Source organism: Acipenser ruthenus, chromosome 12 (assembly GCF_902713425.1).
Source record: "Acipenser ruthenus chromosome 12, fAciRut3.2 maternal haplotype, whole genome shotgun sequence".
Classification (NCBI taxonomy): domain Eukaryota; kingdom Metazoa; phylum Chordata; class Actinopteri; order Acipenseriformes; family Acipenseridae; genus Acipenser; species Acipenser ruthenus.
The window spans coordinates 34,371,088-34,390,991 of record NC_081200.1 but is presented as its reverse complement, the minus strand read 5'-3'; the positions used below and the strand labels follow the sequence as shown (position 1 = coordinate 34,390,991).

General features: G+C 37.5%; 1 protein-coding gene across 1 annotated transcript in view; it reads right to left on the bottom strand.

The window, feature by feature from the left end:
- Positions 1–19,904, bottom strand: part of LOC117417473 (beta-1,4-galactosyltransferase 2-like) — a 107,597-nt gene that overhangs the window by 28,880 nt on the left and 58,813 nt on the right. The window contains exon 3 of the mRNA XM_034029640.3: positions 18,200–18,435. Coding sequence (XP_033885531.3) covers positions 18,200–18,435 — 236 coding nt within the window. The remainder of the gene's footprint in view (positions 1–18,199; positions 18,436–19,904) is intronic.

Below are 19,904 nucleotides of genomic sequence, written 5' to 3'. Positions count from 1 at the left end.
CCGTGAACTGACGGTTTAATCCCTCTGTAGGCGGGACCGAGGACGTCACCCAGAAAGGGGCCGATCGGCAGCTCTCACATAAAGAACTCAGTGAATACCTACCAATAGGCAGGCATATCCCGTAAGTATGTTTTGGTGGTCGTCTCCTCTTTCAGGGAACCAGGGTTACGGTAAGTAACCTAACGTTTTCCCCCCCTCAAAAAAAAAAAAGGAAATCACTGTCGAACAGCAAAACCACTCAGTGATTGCTACTTTATACAACCTTGCAGACATGTCTCAAGGCCAGTCTGTCACTTGGAGGCAGAGCTGATCCGCAGCAGACAGTCGTTTCTATGCTGCATTCCTAGAACACAGTAGGTGGGGCAATTAACAGTGTCATCTATATCACATTGTTGCTAGGATAATGCTTTGAAAGCCCCACAATGGCAGTGTTTCGAAAACTATGCCTTACAACATATTAATCAGACACCTTGATTTATTTTTACCTCCTCACTGCTGCAAACGAGAATTAAATCCGTCATTCACTCTGAGTGATAGCTTTCAAACTTGTCAGCGACATGGCCAGAGTTGATCTCCATTCAGCAGACCAACCTTATCAGCAACAGTGACTGTCAATACAGTCCCAGCAGAAGCCAACATCCAGTCTAGGTTTAGGGGTGTGTAGAATATGGAATATATTCATTTAATGTAACATTTTTAGGAACATTTGGGTATTTTGCACTAGCCATCGCATCATCACACCCTATGTTTTCCTTTTTCAATATCATAAAACTGTAACTTTACTTCAAATTGTAATTTGCACTTTAAAAAAAGAGCCCTTAGAATTGTGTATCTTTAACAGGATAAGGAAAAACCGTGCTATTGACACATCGGAGTAAATTGCTGTGTGAATGTTCCCTAAGCTCTGATGGAAATCAGAATATGCAGAGAATAACGTTAAGATCTTGTTCAAATGAAATGAACACAGCCAGCCAGCCACATTTTTCTATTTGCTTTAACTGTTTGCTGAAGTATGTGTCATCATCTCTCAACATAATGAGGTCCTGAGCCTGTGAATGGCACAGTAACTGCTCTCATATTGGCAGCAGAACCCCCACTGGGTTACCAATAACCTCATTAGATTTTAAAGGACCAGCAGGCAGGAGGTTAGCTGGATTGTGCAAGCTTTAATGAAAGACTCCTTTGAGCTCGTCCGGTCTTTGGACCATCTCAATTCATCTTACAATGTCAGCTGGAGTTCCGAGAAAAGTAATGTACCCCCTTATGATAGGTGGCTAGCAAAGCATTAAGGATCCATCTTACACAGAAAAATGTGTATTGATGCAGTATATTAAAAATAAGAAGTTCATATTTAAACTTTGCAGGATTAGGCTATACATTACACTAATTATATATTTTTTAAAATCTTTTTAGCATACTCTATGCTATCCGTTCACCTCTTGGGTCTCGATTTGCCTGGATTTCGTGTGATTGAATATGTTTAACTAACCAGCCCAAGATGTTTATGTTGCAGTCTGAGAATTTTGTATGCTGTATTTTAACAGACAGACTGTATATCCACTATGAAGGTTAATCAGCAAAAATACCTAAACCAGAAGCATTAACGGGAGATGACATAACCTGGTAGGGGAAGTAAGGGAGCCACAAATAAGCCAAGGGCCTACAATATAACACAAAACTGCCAATACCAGGTAATGGTGGTGGGCCGACCCTATGTATTATTTATGCATCTGTAAATTACCAGTAAGTCTTTTGTTTATTCTGTGAAGATGTTATCCTTAGGTTTTCAGCCAATCATGTCTGTGTTTCCAGACAACTGATATATCATAAAAGATATGGACCAAAAGACCATAGTTATTAAAGGTTATTATAACGTACTGTTCTCTTTCCACTAAAAAGGTACCCCTGGTGGTAGATATAATCCTAGACGGGGTGGCAGCCGGTAACTGATTCCACACAGCCATGCTGTTAAGACAGTTTAACTGGATGAGAGAAAAAGATTAAAAGAAACCTTTCTAGCCCTATAGATAATTGATGTGTAATGTACTAGTAGAGACAGTAAAACAACTGTATTAAAGTGTTTTCTCTCATATTACTGGCTGAAAGGACAGCTAGGCTTCTCCTCCTCATTCTCTTTGCTAACGATCCTGGACATAACCCCATATTCCCTGTTGAAAGCTTCTTAAGGCTGCCTCTAAGATATAGAAAAGACTCTCCTACAACCAGCACTGCTTTCCCATCTCCAGCAGCTGTGTGCTCTAAACTCTAACCAAGCGAAGAAAAGATTCCAACAAGATGATGCAGAGCAATGCAATATGTACTGAGAGGAACATGCAAGGAGGGTATGAACATGACAGAAAGCTCTAAACACAAAGGCGTGGGCTACCTATTGCAAATGTTTGAATCTTTTGTCCATTCCCCATATAACCAAATTGGGAGGCATTAGGGTAAAGGATAAAATCAGTATACTCTTTATTCCTAATCCCTGTTTTGTGTTGTTACTCAAGTTAAATGCTGACGAGGCTGAACTTATATTGAGATAAATGGATCACCTGCTTCATAATTATTTTGACTGAAGGTTCTCTTAGTCCCCTGTCAGTTTAAATTAGCACACACCCCCTAATGCCGACACATAAAGAGGTTCATTGTTCACAAATGGATATATGAGGATTTTAATGCTTTTGTTAGATTTTTTTATTTAAAAAAGTATTAAATAAAACATCTACCATATTAAAATATACATTGCATTCATTTTATCTATATGAAATGTAATTGCAGAGGGACAATGGCCATGCCCAAAGCATTCACTATGAATTAAGCAAACAAAAGAATCAGATCTACTGAAACAGCAATGTAAATTAAACAGGCAAGTGGACCTCTCTGTAGTTGCAGCTCAAAAAGAGCACAGAGTAATACAGTACATTTTGCTCAAGTCCTGGAGGGTTAAGGCTTTGAAAAATGCAACAAAGAGATAATTACAAACTATCAGAGGCACTCTCATGTTCTGGTAAACAATTTTTCTTTTTTTCTTTTTCTTTTTACAGCTGTGCACCTGCCCAGAATGAGAAAGTCAGTTGCATGGGTTTCTCTGTATTAACTAAGCCTTAAATCATTCAAATGTTTTTTTTTGTTTACCACAGTAAGCAGTCACACTGACTTTGAAGGGATGAAAAAGTTTCACTACAGACTCTTCAGATGTTATTGGGTAGGAAGAGTGACAACCTGGTACTAAGAAGTCCAAATCAAACTTATATTGTAAAAATTATTCTGTCAGAGATTTGTAACTACAAATCTGAATGTGCAAATCAATGTACAAGATGAATAAAAAATTATAAAAACTAATGTAAATAAATGATATTATAAAAACATGTAAATGTACAGTATTACCAGACTTGGATGGATGCTATATTACGCACACGTCGTATATTTTTAATAACATCCTCACAAGTCATACAATAGCCCCTTGAAACAACAAACATTCTCCTTTAAACCTGACCTGTCAAACTGTCTGCTTCTTATGTTTTATTAAAAGTGTTTCCTTGCATTATTTCCAAGTCATTTTTTTTTTCCCTGAATGAGAGATTTAGCCTGTATTGTTAAATTAACCATTTTTTTCTGAACACCTTTACAATACAGCACTCCCTCGATATTTCACTTTTGAGTTAATTCACTGTTAGGTCATGCTGACAGTGAATTCTACAAGAGCTGTATCTTCCTGGGCCCTTCACTAAGTCGTTTTCACTAAATTGTTTTCAAAATTTGACAAAAATAAAGAGTGTTAGCCAGTGTTTGCACAGCTGCTGCAATGTGTAGCCCTTTAATGAAATGAAGGACATGGTCGGTTGTGGGAAGTCAATTCGTCTCGCCAGCTCATCCTTAAACATCTACAAACCTGTGCAGAAGCGACATGTGGCATCATGGCTGGGCTACTTCGTAAACCTAGCTTCTTAAAATCAGGATAATTTCTCAAGATCAGGGCTGTTCTGAGAGGAGGTAGAAAACAATGTCAGATACACCTGGATGCTTTTGATTAATGCTCTTTTAAAGAGAACGAATGCTGGTAAGCTACATTGCACTGTGGCAGGTGTCATAGACTGCACACCGAATAAAGTAAAATAGGTGCAGCTGATTTTACATTGCTAATGTGTTTGTTGAAGCAGACCCCAAAGTAGCGAGACAAATTATTACTATTACACAGTGAAACCTTCATTATCCAAACTAATTAAGACCAGGGGGTGTTTGTAAAATCAATCTGTTCAAATCATTGAATTATTACTGAATCATAACATAATGATATTTACAATCAAGAAACCTCCACAAATAATTACAATAAAATCCCTGGGCCTTATACAATAATGTACAATATTGTACATCGCTGCTAATTTTGCTTGGATAAAGGAAAACAGCAAAGCGGTTGTCGGGTAACTTAGGCATGTTGCACTGTGAGGACAGCAACACTGCACAGAGTAGTATACAGTATACAGTATGTATGGTGGCAGAAAGTGAAGTAAATCTGGGAGCAGAAGCACAGCACATGTCAATGAAAGAAGTAAAACAAATTGAAAAAGTAAAAAAATAATTCAATATTTTCCATACATACACACATTGTATTTCAAACTAGTACTGTCAAGTGTCAAAACTCATTCATATCAATCTATTGACAATGGAAATGAAAATGAAGTACTTCAAGTCTATTTCAAGATGATGTAAACTCAATCCCAGGGGCAGATGTAATTAGGGTACTGTGTATCAACCACGTTTTTGACTGGTTCCTTTTATTTGATTATTTGCTTCTTAAGTTGCTTGGCAACCTGTAGTTGGCACAACATTTGATTCCGTTTGAAATCCATCAAGTATAGTTCTCAAAAAAAAGAAAGGACATTTAAAAGATCTTTTCAGTGAGTTTAATTTAACTCTGGTCACATTTATAATTACACAGGCTCGACTTCAATTTTACAATGCTGAAGAAGGTCAAGCATTATTGAGAAAAAACACATTTACAGATAAAGTCCCTTTCTATAGAACTTGAAAATTCCATTCAATGCATTGAAACTGGGGAATAACCATTGCAGCGGCTTAACAACTGGCGTTACAATACGCACATCTGAGTTAGCACAATGCTGTGGAATGGTCAGTTGTTGGTGTTCTTGTAATGTATTATTGTGTGCCATGGAAGAAGGACAGGGAAAAGTATCACAAAAATAAAAACTTAAATAGTTGTTGAGAGGTACAGTATGCTTTTTCACTTACTAAATGTGCAGGGTCAGTAATAATTCAAGGGCAGCAGTGTGGAGTAGTGGTTAGGGCTCTGGGTTCAATCCCAGGTGGGGGACACTTCTGCTGTACCCTTGAGCAAGGTACTTTACCTAGATTGCTCCAATAAAAACCCAACTGTATAAATGGGTAATTGTATGTAAAAAATAATAATGTGATATCTGTATAATGTGATATCTTGTAACAATTGTAAGTCGCCCTGAATAAGAGCGTCTGCTAAGAAATAAATAATAAATATGTAGTGTTTTTTCTTGTTGCTATTTAACACACTGTGGGGTTTATTTCTATGACAACAGGCAGCTCTCTATAATGGTTGTTTCACTGTATAATTGTTTTATATATGTTTTATATTTCATGTACTCTATGCGCTCACAAACGTCTGTTGGCCCCACATGGTGCTTCCTGCAGAAGCTCAATAAACTCCAAAGAGACGTTTTTCCAATATTAAGGGCTTTACTTTAAGAAACAAATTGCTGAAAAGAAAACTCCTGACTTGTTTTGTACCGTATGCCTAGAAGCAATGCAAACCTGCTTATGTGTTAACTTTATCAAAACATAGCAGCATTTCAGTAAAGATCACTGATTTAGATCGGGCATTCAGAATATCACACTTAACTGACAGCTGCTAACAGGTTCTGGTGTGGGTGTTACCAGACAAAATTTGGAGGCTGCAAATAGACTGTTGATGGTTTAGTGCAATCACATTTTCCTGAACTAGTTTACCCCCATCCTAATTTGATGTTTTAAAATGCTATGCAAGAGCGAGATATGTTGGTCTCAATTAAGATTTGTGCGTTATTTAAAGACAGTTTAGATTAATTTCATATAATAAGTAAAGTTGTTCTAGGCTGTAGTTGGATTATTTACAAAAAGAGAAGTTTCATGGAGTGCCAAACTTTGTTTAATTATTCAAAAACAATCTTTGATAAACCTGTTTATTAAGTAGCTTTGTGAATAGGGCCATATTTCTCAGTCCACACCATTAATTTTGTTTCGGTTGGTCGCGCTTTATCTGAATTGGCATGGTGGCTCATGACGGAAATCATTTTCAACTGAGAGCTGGCAGGGAGGAGAGGAGATATAACGGAGACCTCTGTCTTTACAAGGCTGGTTCCCTGTAGCTGCTGAGAGAGGGGCTCTCTTGCTCCTTTGTGATTGGTTATTTGCAAAACTCTCATAACCTTTGGGCTGTGGAGAATGTGTCCCCTGGGCTTGCCTTCATTAAACGCTTCCTTTCTGAAGGACAAGCTCATTACGGTCTCAGACTACCGAATTCTCAACAGTTTATACATGTGGACACTCAGAATGCTGCTGACAAGTAGTATGTGTGTCCTTGGTGTTCTAACTGGCGAAACTGCCAATTAATTTAACACATCTTTGGAAAGTTACATCGACTGAATTCTAATATCCGATTAGCAAAGTTCCACTTGAATCAAAAAATTAATTCAATATTCTACTTCACGTAGATGAAGCAATACAGAGTAACCCCCAGGACACTGTAGAAAAATAAAAGCATGCTGAATTCTTGTCCAGAATCTATGCAGTTTTTAAAATTATATATATTGATAGGGCAGCAGTGTGGAGTAGTGGTTAGGGCTCTGGACTCTTGACCGGAGGGTCGTGGGTTCAATCCCAGGTGGGGGACACAGCTGCTGTACCCTTGAGCAAGGTACTTTACCTAGATTGCTCCAGTAAAAAAACACAAAAACAAAAAAAAAAACTGTATAAATGTGTAATTGTATGTAAAAAGAATGTGATATCTTGTAACAATTGTAAGTTGCCCTGGATAAGGGTGTCTGCTAAGAAATAAATAATAATAATATTAAAGCGATAATACCTGCTAGACAATTAAGCATACTAGGCCAGGGTTGGTATTACTGCTGTAATTCATACAAAAGAGTATCAGTGTGTTGTAACTAGTAATTACCATTTCAATGAATTACAGTAGCAATTGATTTTAGTGGCATTGTGACAGGAGATCATGTATTAGACTTCCAGCAGGCATCAGCTAGTTGTGGGAGGCTTTATAGACAGCCTCCCACAGATGGCCAATACCTGCAGATAATATTTTTTTTCTTTTGAAAGTATTAAAACATTTGAAATGCTTCAGTATTTCTGTGGAGTCAATATTTTACAGATTTCTGCCACGGCTAAACTATGAGGTCTTGGACACTCACATTCAATCTCCTAATATGGTCATCTACCGGATATACACAAATAGGACCTCGTTTTAAAGCTCTGAATCACCTCTTTGCAATGTCAGGGCTGTCTCTCACAGTGCCTGAGTAAAATAAAAAGTTAAAGGGTCAGTTCATCAGCTGCATATTTAACATTGGGTGGACCCTAAAGAGTAAATGTAAAACACTGCAATCACATGTGCAGTAGTGTTGTTACAATGTAGTAACTAATGAAGTGTTAGAAACCAAGTAGCAATTACTGTGAATTTATGCCTGCAGATACGTCAGGATTATAATATGCTGGTTGAGTGACTACATCCGAGCCTCCTTGAGAGTCCTGCTCAAAGAAACAGAGACACTTGTGAGAGTACACGCTTAAAAGGAACAACTCATGAGTTGACAGATGTACTTTCAGAACCTGACAATAATAAAATACTATGGAGAGGAAATTATAAAATCGAAAAACTGAAAGTTGATGACAAGCATTTGCACCCTTAAAAATTCCAAGCTCTAAGTTAATTATGATCAATACTGTACTGTAACACCAAATACTGATATGTCTTTAAATGAGAATATCATAGGTAGAATGTTTTATATATATATATATATATATATATATATATATATACATATATATATATATATATAGTAAATAACCTTAAACATTGACAGCAACTTAATAATTACTCGAATCCTTGTGAAAGGACGCTAAAAGTTAGCTTTTTATATAAAAAAAAATCAAAGTTTACAATTTTATCTAAGTAACATCTTTTATTTAAGCTCTTACATAGAATGTTCAATCTGTTAAACATCAATCACATTCCGACACTCACAAACCAATTCAGAGTGTAGAAAGGCAACAGCCATTCTAATCAGAATTCAGACTACATTATGGATTTTTCTGCAAAATTTTTACAGTATTAGCTGCAATACAATAGGCTAAATGCAGTCAACTTGCACACTAGAACAGTTTAATAACTTACAATTGCACAGCAGGTTTTTTTTTTCTTAAACTGTTGATTTTATCGATTGCAATACATCTCTTATGGCATCCAGAAAAAAAAAAAAAGATCAGTGCCATGGCTACCCAGAGGTATACATTTAACTCTGGGCTTCAGAGTTAAAATCAGCTCCCCCTCGTTATCGTTTTAAGAAATGTATTTAGTCATAACATCATCTAAAGTTAAAGGCAACCTTGCTCTCTCAACAGAGCTCTCATAATAAAGGTTACACTATGTGAACCAGTGTATTGGAACTCAGATATCAGCCTGTTCCCTTGCTACACACTGCCTCCAGTGGATGTTAGGAATATGTCAGTAAGACATAGTAGAGAATATCACATGGAACACACTGAGGAAGTTTTACAGCAACAGTGCATCTGTGTTCTGTCTTCTGCTACAAAAAAGAAGTAACAATAAACAATTTAAGTATATCTATGACTGCAAGCTTTCATTTATATTCAGTATGTTAACTATCGGCCTGAGAACCCCATTAATCTGCTGCAAAGGAAAATCTCCTATTTGAACAGAGTTTGCCTTTATCATTCATAAACTATCCTTTATACTGTAATTTTGTTATATTGGCAGTTTGGTTTTTGTTTTACAAATAAAATGGTGCAAACAGTGCTAAATGCTTCGCAAATATGACCCATAATGTATAAAACTGTAGACATTAGAGGCTTCAGGGATGATTAGTTATGACATTCTTTGGTTAAGAAGAAAGGTCCATCCCAAATTTTCTTCTGTAACACATGGTTATTTCAGTTTAAGTAAAAAAGGGTTTTCAAGGGTGTCCTAAAACACAGGGACGTGTCCTTGCACAGATGAAACAATGACAGCTAAATTAGTTTATTGCAAAGGGATTTTTTAAAAGCCATGTGCAATGTGTTTCTGAACAAACACAATAACATTTGTATTTGCCCTTCGGTGACAGTGTTTCAGCTCTCATTAGTTTAACCACAGGGATCAGAAATAGATAGTGTGCTTAGTTGTTAACATATTGGGTTCCAATAGTATCTTTATTTGACATACAGAACAATGTTAATACAGAACTCTGAAACTTGGAAGGTGGAAGAACTAGATGATTAGCAACCAGACCTTTAAACTACCATCGTGGTTTGACAGAATCCTCCCCTTGGAAAAAAAGTCTGCATTGTTAAAGCTTCCTTTACAGGGTAAGTAGCTTCTAATTTTAATAGCTTTTTCTTTATGTTTTTTTCCCACCATTGAGTGGTTGTGGGTTGTGTTGCTCCAAATCTGAGTTATGTTTTTATACAGTAAACCTGACTTCACCAGGCTTTATCCTAAGTGTTGGGACTGAACAGCCTTCCACATTCTATTAAATATGTGTAACCTTTCAACTGCTAGCCCCACTTACTTTCTGTCTATATGAATGTAGAGCAGACACCTTAAAATTAAAATGCAACACATCTCAGCCATCCCTTACACAAACATTCATTGCTGCTACAAGTGTAAGTTAATTTGCTTGTTGAGTGTTTAGCTGTGTATGTTATCAGGCTTCTATACGTCAGCACTGTGGTCAGATCGTCAATGGATCTCGCTTCACTCCCCATTACTCTCTGACATTAATACTCATCAGATAAGGCTGCTGCTTCTCAGAGATGCTAGTGGAATAGAAATGAGACGAAGGTAACGGACTGAGAAAACAATAATTGCACAACTAGGAGGTCTGAGACAACAGTGGTTGAAGCATTGGTTTGTGGTTTGCAATACAACAGAGAAGGTCATGCTAGTTGGTGCTTTATTTTTTCAGCAGGACTGCCCTAAGCTTTTCTGTGCACAGTATCTGATAACATTATTATGAATTTATTTGGCAGACACCTTTATATTATATCAGACTTGCACGCCCTCAACAGTGCAAGTAAACAGAGTTTCCTCTTGAAGTCTCACAAGCATTAGCAGGGTTAAAATGAAGAAATCTAAAGTAGTCTGATACAATAGCCTGTACAAGTTTATTCACTTCTTCTGTGGGAAGCAAATGTTCCATTGCACCATGGATTCCAGAAGACCTGAAAATTAAGCTTAATTCTTGGTGTTCCAAGTTAACCCCTTAACTGGGACCCCATCAATAAACATCTCTGTAAGGACTTCATATTTCTCTCCATCCCTCTAATTCTGCTAACAGTTTCTTGCACACTGATAGCCATCACTACCTTGAGGGAATGAGTCACCGCGATCGGGGAGTTCTTATTGACTGTGAAGATGAGAGATTATTTTATTACATGACAGTAGCTGTTATTTACTTCATGCAAATATTGGACTCGGCTTTCACCAAGATAAAATGAGATAGTAGTGGTGGGGACCAGGGCCGCCGAGAGCCGTCATGGGCCCCGGGGAAGGATTGGTATGTCCTGCTTTTTTTTAGGTAAGTGAATAAATATTTTTTTTGTACAAACTCCACGTGTAATAGTCATTAATTGGAAGCTTACTTAACATCAAATAACATACGTTTTTAGCATAAACTACATTTTAATTGTGTTGCTATACACTATTTTATTTATCCAGTGCCAAAAATAAACCACTCATCTCTGCTCTTAACTAATAGCCAGTATTGGTAAATATATTTGTATTTTAAGCAATATAACGGATCATTCTCTAATTGTGTTTACCACCAGCTGAAGAAAGTACATAATTTATTTTACACGATACCATTTTTCTAACAAACTGCTGCAACACGTTGTTTTGAGCAAATTATAGATCTTAATAATAGAATAATTCATACTGTGGTATATATTGTGCAACTTTAGGGTTCTTTTAAAGTTTTTAAAAGTCTTTAAAAAAAAATACATAAAATTGCTAGCCTTTTTTCTGCTTTTTGGTGTAGTAAATTATGAAATGGGAAAGTTCAAATCATTGTGTGAAAGGAAGTGTTTGACAGCACCTGGATACACAATCATTACACAACAGAAGCACATTGGCTCGGTGGAGTTTTTCTTTTTAATGTTGTGGTGGGAACGCAAAGGGTCTTGTGCAGGGCTAGCTGTTTCCCCGTCTTCCCCCCCCCCCCCCTCAGTGGGCCTGGTGGGGACCAACCAAGTCGTAGCTTCGCTGTAATATATGAGCCTTCAGTGCTTTTCCTCCAGGTAACGTGGATTCCATATTGGCTTGGTGTTGATGGCTGAAGTGTAATGTTGGCTCCAGGGATGAGCCTATTTGCAGCCTCCCTGGTGCATCAGCACACACAAAGGTGGCAATGCTGTACTGGAACAGAATCTTTACCACTTTTTCTTTTACCCAGCACTCCTTAATCTCTTAACCTCCAACTATTTTGACATGTTTACAGACAAGCAACTTTAACCCTTTACAATATCAAGAATTTGCTTAGTTAATTGACTACCATTTTGGTAAATAATCTACTACATGATCATAATAACAATAGAGGGATAAAATGTCTACAAAATCCCCTATATCAACTGTAGAGATTATTCATATACTTTAGTAGTATGCCGTTAAAAGGGCACCAACAACACCATCTAGACAAGAAGGTGAATATCCACAAAAACACTGTGTAATTCAACTGGTATCAACTTCGGTCTCAATGTCTCTTGATTCCACTTTACCTAATGGGTTACATCAGCAGCATTATGCTGTTCAGCCCCTGATCAAAGGGCTAAAGCTAATCTAAAAGCTGTATGTGCACTTTAATCTCCACCACAGGTCAATAGGGAAAAAATTGTGTTAATGTGCTTAGTGGCAGGTTGCTGTTATTAACAGACTGGCTGATTCTTGGCAACCTTCTCCTCTCCACCTGCCCTCATCCTGACCTCTCCATTCACAGCTCAGACTGACACTGCCAATCTTTTAATCCCCAGAAGAAAAAAAAAAAAAATCAAACCTCAGCAAAAACAGCTACATTCATCAGCTACCCTTCCACCTTTCCCCTAAGCCATTAACATATTAACATTCACCTACTGTGACAAACAGTAGTTGTCTGTCATAAACCACACACAGCATAACATGTAACCAATATACATAGCCCAAGTTTTGTACAGCATTCAGAACCGTGACAAGAATAGGTCCAATGTACTGCATCAGAAATGTAAATGGATGTATTGGAAATAGAAAAAGCCACATAGCAGAGCAACACCCTGAACTGGAAATACAAAATTAGAGCAATACAAAACTGGAGCAAAGTACAGTACTATGACCTTACTGTTTGTGCGATACGTTGAATGGGCACCTCCATATATCCCCAGATGTCGATACTCTCAAAAACAAAACAATTTCCAAACCAAGATTCATCACAATTGTACAAGCAGTTCTATAGATAGTTCTGTGCAGCCCTGCATTGATTTCACACAGAATGGAGGAAAACTTGGCTCTTTTTTTTTTTTTTTACTACAATACACACCATTTGTGTTTTTGTCCTTAATGGGATTACTGGAGAATGAAACAAATAAATACAATCAAAGTACTTTTAAAATTACTAATACAAATTGTGACAAAAATAAAATATTTTGATCATAACAAGACCAGAGAAGCTGAAAGAACTAATTCACCACAGAGGCATTCTCATCTGTATAATGATCAAATGACAAAGAAAAAGTGAAGGTCAGGAAATGTAATCTGTAGAAAATAAATAAAATGTTACTGGTATTTGTCAGTGTCATATAAATAGAACTACGTTTCTCTTATTTAAATTGAATGCAAGTTGATTTTTGAGCTGGCTACAGCTCACCAGAATGCTAAGCAGAAGGGCTTTTATTTATTTATTTATTTATTTAAGTACAGAAGAAGCCAATGGTAAGAGTTAAAGAATTTTTAAAACTAATATGGAATTCCATTAACCCCTAAAGTCTGGGTGCATATTTTCCTTTCTGAATAAAAAGTGCTAATGATGATTTGGAATAAAAAGCTTGGAGAATCTTGCAGAATCTTGCACATAGTATCCTGGAACACAACGTCATGCTAAAAGAATGTGGTCTGCATACAGTGACAGGGAGCCTTGGACTGGATGTCATGGGGTGTTCAGCAGACATGCCAGGTCTCACTCATTTGGAGGAACATTTTGTCCTCAATTTTACTAGCCTCATTCGAATCTCACACATTTGAATGTTCTGACCGGGGCATTTCTATGTTCTGGTCAGGACAGAGGCAAGCATCGTGCCCCACTGTAACCAGCGCAACTTCCTCACACCTTTCATGAGCTCTACTTCAAAGAAATACATAAATTTACAGCATCCTAAAGTCCTACATTTTGATTTCAATGCAAGTCACAAATCTTGAATTTAATTTTAGTAAATCATTCCTGACACCTTATTTCAGCATAAAGTGATTTTGTCTCAGCCAGTTACCCAGAATGCCCCCTAGGAAGGACCCTCATGGAACATGCCCTCACATTACTGAACTGCTAATTAGTATACTTGTCTTTGAAATTGTACCCTGAAGAATGTCAATTAGCATACATATCATTGATAAGAAATGAACCCGCCTTTGGAATTACACCTTGTGAAAGTGCTGCCAAGAACATTTGTTCTTGGAGTAAGGCTGGCTCTTTCCAACACACTCCAACAGGCTCCAGGTCGACCTTTCTAACTCCAAGCAAGGATTTTAGATTTTTCTTAAACACATGCTTTCAAGGGGTTCATAACTGGTTGGTTTTGGTATTGTTAACTGCGAGACCACACCACCATCAGTGTATTCACAGTACTGCCTGATGCTATGATGTAGCCATCTGGTCTGAGTTTGCTTCAGTAATACAACACAGATACTAGGATGTATTTCTATTCTACAAAAAAGCTCTAACCATGAACTGATGTAATTGCAAAACAGGCTAACATTCTGGTATGGCTAAATTCCATCATCCATAGCTAATTATCACTACCACTACTACTACTAATAATAATAATAAAGTACACACAATATGACACATTTTACTAAGGTGTTCTGGGGACACACTGATGAGGCATTTTGTTGTAGAATACATTCAATTTCTTTCTTCATAAGAATACATTTGGTTGTAAACACCTGTACTTGTTACATAGTTTTACAATGTTTACTGCTAAGTATACATATATTAAATGGATGTATCAGTATGTGAATCTTCTGGTTTTGTTAGTATTATAAAATCTGACCAAACTTCATACCATTTTCTCCTGCTCTGTGTGGATGTGTTAACATTCTTCCAACTTCTGAACCCAAGAGAGTTAAAAAAAAAAAAGAAAGAAAATCCAAATCCTATTAATAATGGCTTTTCAGAAGGGTTTAGATGATTGGCCAATATCTTTTGGTATGCTATGGAATCCATTTTACCATGTATTAGAACTTAATTTCCTGTGCCATTAGAGGAAAAACAATCGGTATGATATTCTTTTCCTTGTACGTCTCACCAGACTTTCTCCAAACGTAACGACTATCAGTGTGACCAAATAGCTCGATTTTTGTTTCATCACTCCAAAAAACCTTTGACCAGAACTCATATCCATCATTCAAATGCCATTTTGCAAACTTTAAGCGACTGTCCTTGTGACATTTTCCTAAGAGTGGCTTTTTCCTTGGCCTGCGACCATTGAGACCTTCACCATGCAATACTCAACCTATGGTTGAAATGAAAACCCCAGTCCCACTTGCTGCCAATTCACTTTGAAGCAGTCAATCTTGGATTGTTATTAACCTTCCTCTCAATTCTACTTGTTCTTGTTCTTTCTTCCAGACTGAGGGAGCGTTGTGACAGTACCATGAGTCTTGTACTTCTTTATAATAGAAACAATAGTTGAAATTGGGATACTTAAATGCTTGGAAATCTTCTTGTACCCTTTTCCAACTTTGACAATAACTAATTTTCTGCCTAAGGTCTTCAGATAGATCTTTACTAAACTGAGCAAACAAACATAAAGGTAGTAGAACTACAAGTTTCGACACAACAGGTCTTCGTCAGGTTCACAGGTTCACCTGTTGTGTCGAAATGCGTAGTTCTACTACCTCGGTTTAGTAAAAAACATGTTTGAACTAATAAAATGAAGAAAATCTTTTTTTAAGTAAATCTTGTCCTGATTTTGAGGAGTATGCGACCAATTGGTCTTTTGGACTTCAATTTATAAATCAAGGTTGGTAGATCGATTTGAGAAGTGAGCATAAACTCAAACAGACTTTCTTTTGTTTTAATATATAATATATAAATAATGAAGATGACACCGGAAGAATAGATTAATATCTTTCTATTCCATCTTCCCATAAAATGCAAAGATTTATATTCAGCTTTAATCAAGGAAATTATGGTGATATCACTGTTACGGTTTTATAGGTGATATAACTATATCTTTTGGAGTACATTAAGTATATCTGATCAGTGTCACAAAACCATTCTTTATAAACTGCACCACTGGGATTTACTGAACACAAGGGGAAGAAATGTTTCTAAATCGTTTTAACGGCAAGCTGGAACACGTAACACCTTTGCTATAGGTATTCCTTAGGGCAGCAGTGTGGAGTAGTGGTTAGGGCTCTGGACTCTTGATCAGAGGGTTGTGGGTTCAATCCCAGGTGGGGTACATTGCTGCTGTACCCTTGAGCAAGGTACTTTACCTAGATTGCTCCAGTAAAAACTCAACTGTATAAATGGGTAATTGTATGTAAAAATAATGTGATATCTTGTAACAATTGTAAGTCGCCCTGGATAAGGGTGTCTGCTAAGAAATAAATAATAATATTCCATATTCTATTCCAAGTCCCCTGGCAAAATCTAAATCTAGATATTTTAAATTGCTGAGATACATGATAGGAGGTCAAAGATGCAGGTAATTCATTTCATACATGACTTGAAACACTAAACTATATAGTGAAATAAACAAATGACTAATGCCTTCATCTGTGTTGTGATAAATCTCACAGCAGAGAAGGGAGCAAAGCAGAATATACAACTGCATGGTTTTTCATTAAAAAGCTCACAGTAACTTCCAGATAATAATAATGGTAAGCACATACATAAAACCAACAAAGTACATCAATAAGTGCATTAATCACTGAAAAACCAAAGTGCTGAAAAGGGGAGATCTATAATAGGGATGAGATTTGTGGAGGATAACGAGGACAAATATAAAGAGAAATAAATGTGAGCTCATTAAAGGAATCTTTACTGAGGGTCTCACACAGAAGGCGATAAGAGCAATGCCTGCTGATGTAGTTTTTACCTTTTACTTCTGGAATTGTCTATTACTGATATCTATTGCAATCTTTTTTCTATGGCTTTTTGAATGACATGCATCAACTGTTTTGTTTGCATTTTACTTTTCAAGAAATACAAGTACGCGTACTGTACTGTAGTTGTGCTCGATGAAGTTAAAGATTTTGCATGATAAAAATATTTTTCCATAAGGTGCTTGACTTTTTTGTTGATGGCTTGGAGAGTAAAATGAGGAATTTCTTTAACAGCATTTTTAGTTAACCCCTTCATATCCAAATCAGTCTACCATCTGGCACAAAACTGTAGATGATGTTGTTGCTTGAATATTGCTTGGATGTGAACAGACAGCATGTTGAAAATGGTTTAATAGCTTTGGTGATTTGATCAATTATCAGATCTACTTGTAAAAGCTGGGGCTATAAATTACATTTTTCGACAAAACTGGGAGAGTGGACAAAACAATAATGAATGTTACTGATGTACTACTGCCATGGATACGTTTGAAATGACTTTGGATCAAAGATAACAAGATAAACAAAAGACATATAACACAATATAAAAAATATATCAAATTTATTCTGTTAGTTCAGCACAAATCCTTGTAAATGGAGTCTGCACCATAAAATCCAGGAAGGATTAAAACAGCATTAGAGATTCAGGTTAATAACTTGCAGATGGCAGGCTGTGATAGTAATTGATATTGATTTTTGAACGTGATTCAAAAAGAAGACTTTAGCACAGACCCCGGTCGAGCATTGCTATGTCTAAGGCTCAGTCCTAATAACAGGATTCTCAGTGTGTCTGCAGTCTGTCTGTATTTTGTTACCTTTTTTTCTGCCTTTTATAAATATTTCTCTCCTTTCAGTGGACTCATTCCCTTATTGTGTTGTGTAGCGGTACACCTGTTTTCTAAACATTTTAAAAATAGTATCTACTGTGGAGCAAAAACTGGTAAAGCATCTACATTGTACAACTTTAAAATGTAATAATCTACATTGTATAACTTTAAAATATAATAATCTACATTGTACAACTTTAAACAGTGACAAACGTTAGGTTACTTACCGTAACCCTGGTTCCCTGAAAGGGAAGACGACCACCAACATACTTATAGGATATGCCTCTCTTAGGTAGGCATAGGGCAAAAGACTGGGTCATGACCCTTAGTCAGATACCAGTTCTGAAAATATCTCCACTTATAGGCATATAAAACGACCTAGTGGAGCCTGCCCTACCGTTCTGCAATGTGCCCACGACTGAGTACATCACGCCAGGAAGGGGCCTATCGGCAGCTCTGATATAAAGAGCTCAGTGAACACCTACCTAAGGCAGGCATATCCCATAAGTATGTTGCTGGTTGTCTTTGAATTGAAAGGGAACTTCTTTTACAGGAACTGACCTGTTTTGTGCAACTTTAAGGAAACAACAAGTGATTGCCTGATCCTTTTATTGTATCTAAATGGAATGGAAATCTAACCAGTGACACTTTTCTTCACAGAGTTCACAAAAGACAGAACTTAACACTTCAAACTGCAATCAAGAGCCTCCTACAACACAGCACGATAGCATGTTGAGGGTGCAGTGTTTGTAAACGTGCGTGCACTGACCTGGTTGATAATAAAGATCCCGTAGTCAATCTTCTGTCGACGGAGAATGGGGTGGAGGTAGTGCAGCCAGTACTTGAGATGGTGGTCTCTGTGCCGGTAAGGGATGATAATGGCCACCTTCTGCTTGGCTTTACAATCCGGAGGAGTGTACTTCCCTCCATTTGTCACGTCCGGGTTCTCCTTCTGCACTCTCTCCAGCGTCATGGCAGAGCTGAACTCGATAAGCAAGCGGCCAACTACATGAACAAAACAAAATCATAGGAAAGCAGGTTGTGAGAATTGGCAAATACAGCGGTCATTCTCAAGTTTAATTTTGCTCCAGCAGGAACTGTAATATACTCAAACCATAGCACATTTTATTTATTTATTTTTATTTAGTAGTCACCAATTGTTTTTTATCATTTTCTCCCAATTTAGAATAGCCAATTATTTTTAGGCTCAGATCACCGCTACCACCCCCATGTTGACTCGGGAGCGGCGAAGACAAACTGTCCTCCGAAGCGTGTGGCGTCAGCCGACCGCTTTTTTTCACACTGCAGACCCACCATGCAGCCACCCAAGAGCTACAGCGTCGGAGGACAACTCAGCTCTGGGAAGCTTACAGGCAAGCCCGCAGGCACACGGCCAGACTACAGGGGTCACTGGTGCGCGGTGAGCCGAGGACAACTTGGCCGACCTAAGCCCTCCCCCACCCGGGCGGTGCTTGGCCAATTGTGCGTCGCTGTTCATGGTCGGGAGTGGAATAGCCTGGACTTGAACTGGCGACGTCCAGGCTATAGGGTGCATCCTGCACTCCACGCGGAGCGTCTTTACCGGATACACCACTCGGGAGCCCAATAGCACATTTTAAAGTGCCCAAACCACTTTAAATATTACCATGGCTTTGTTGGAATGACTCCTCCCAGTAACCACCAGACAGTGTGCTACGCCTACTTAGTGTGGTAGGGGGTATAAGACATCCAACTGAATCACAGTTCGAACCGTTCCAGGTTCTACCATGAGAGTAATTGGATAGACCACATGGAATTGTATTTAATTTCTCACCAAATATTATAATGGTTTCCTGTCAAAAGTAAGGTATTTTTACTCTGGCATGCTGCTTGACCTGTTGTAGAGGTGGACTCATTAGTTGCACATTAAGAAGAAGAATGAGCCTTTAAAGAAACATAACCATTTAAGGCTCAATGCTGTCTGCCTAATTAGAGGAATCTTGCCATTTGGTTTCTTGGGGCCCAGTTCTGAAGATGAGTGCAGTATGCATACTGGCAATATGTCATTATAATAACTTACATGTCAGCATTCTTGCTGGTTACAATTTAAAGAACCAAAGAATACAAGATCAGCACTTTATCAACAATTATACACTATTGCAGAATTTACTCTATGTCCAGTAATTCACGATACAAAAAACCTGTGGGTCATCATTACTCTTAAACTGTAACTACTGGTTACTGTTTGCTCTTTTTATGTTAAACTTGCTACAGACAATCTAAAGCTTTGTAGATTGCTTGGTCCTGAGTATTTCAAAATCACTTTTAAATCCCCCAAAATAGTGAGTTCTGAGCAAAATTTAAAACTTTTCACAGATGCTTACAAAAAATGAATTGACCTAAAAGTAAACATGATAAAAACTGATAGCAAAAGCTGGGTTACCAAGGGTTGTGGGAAAACAAAAAATAATACCATGGCTGATATTTATTACCAC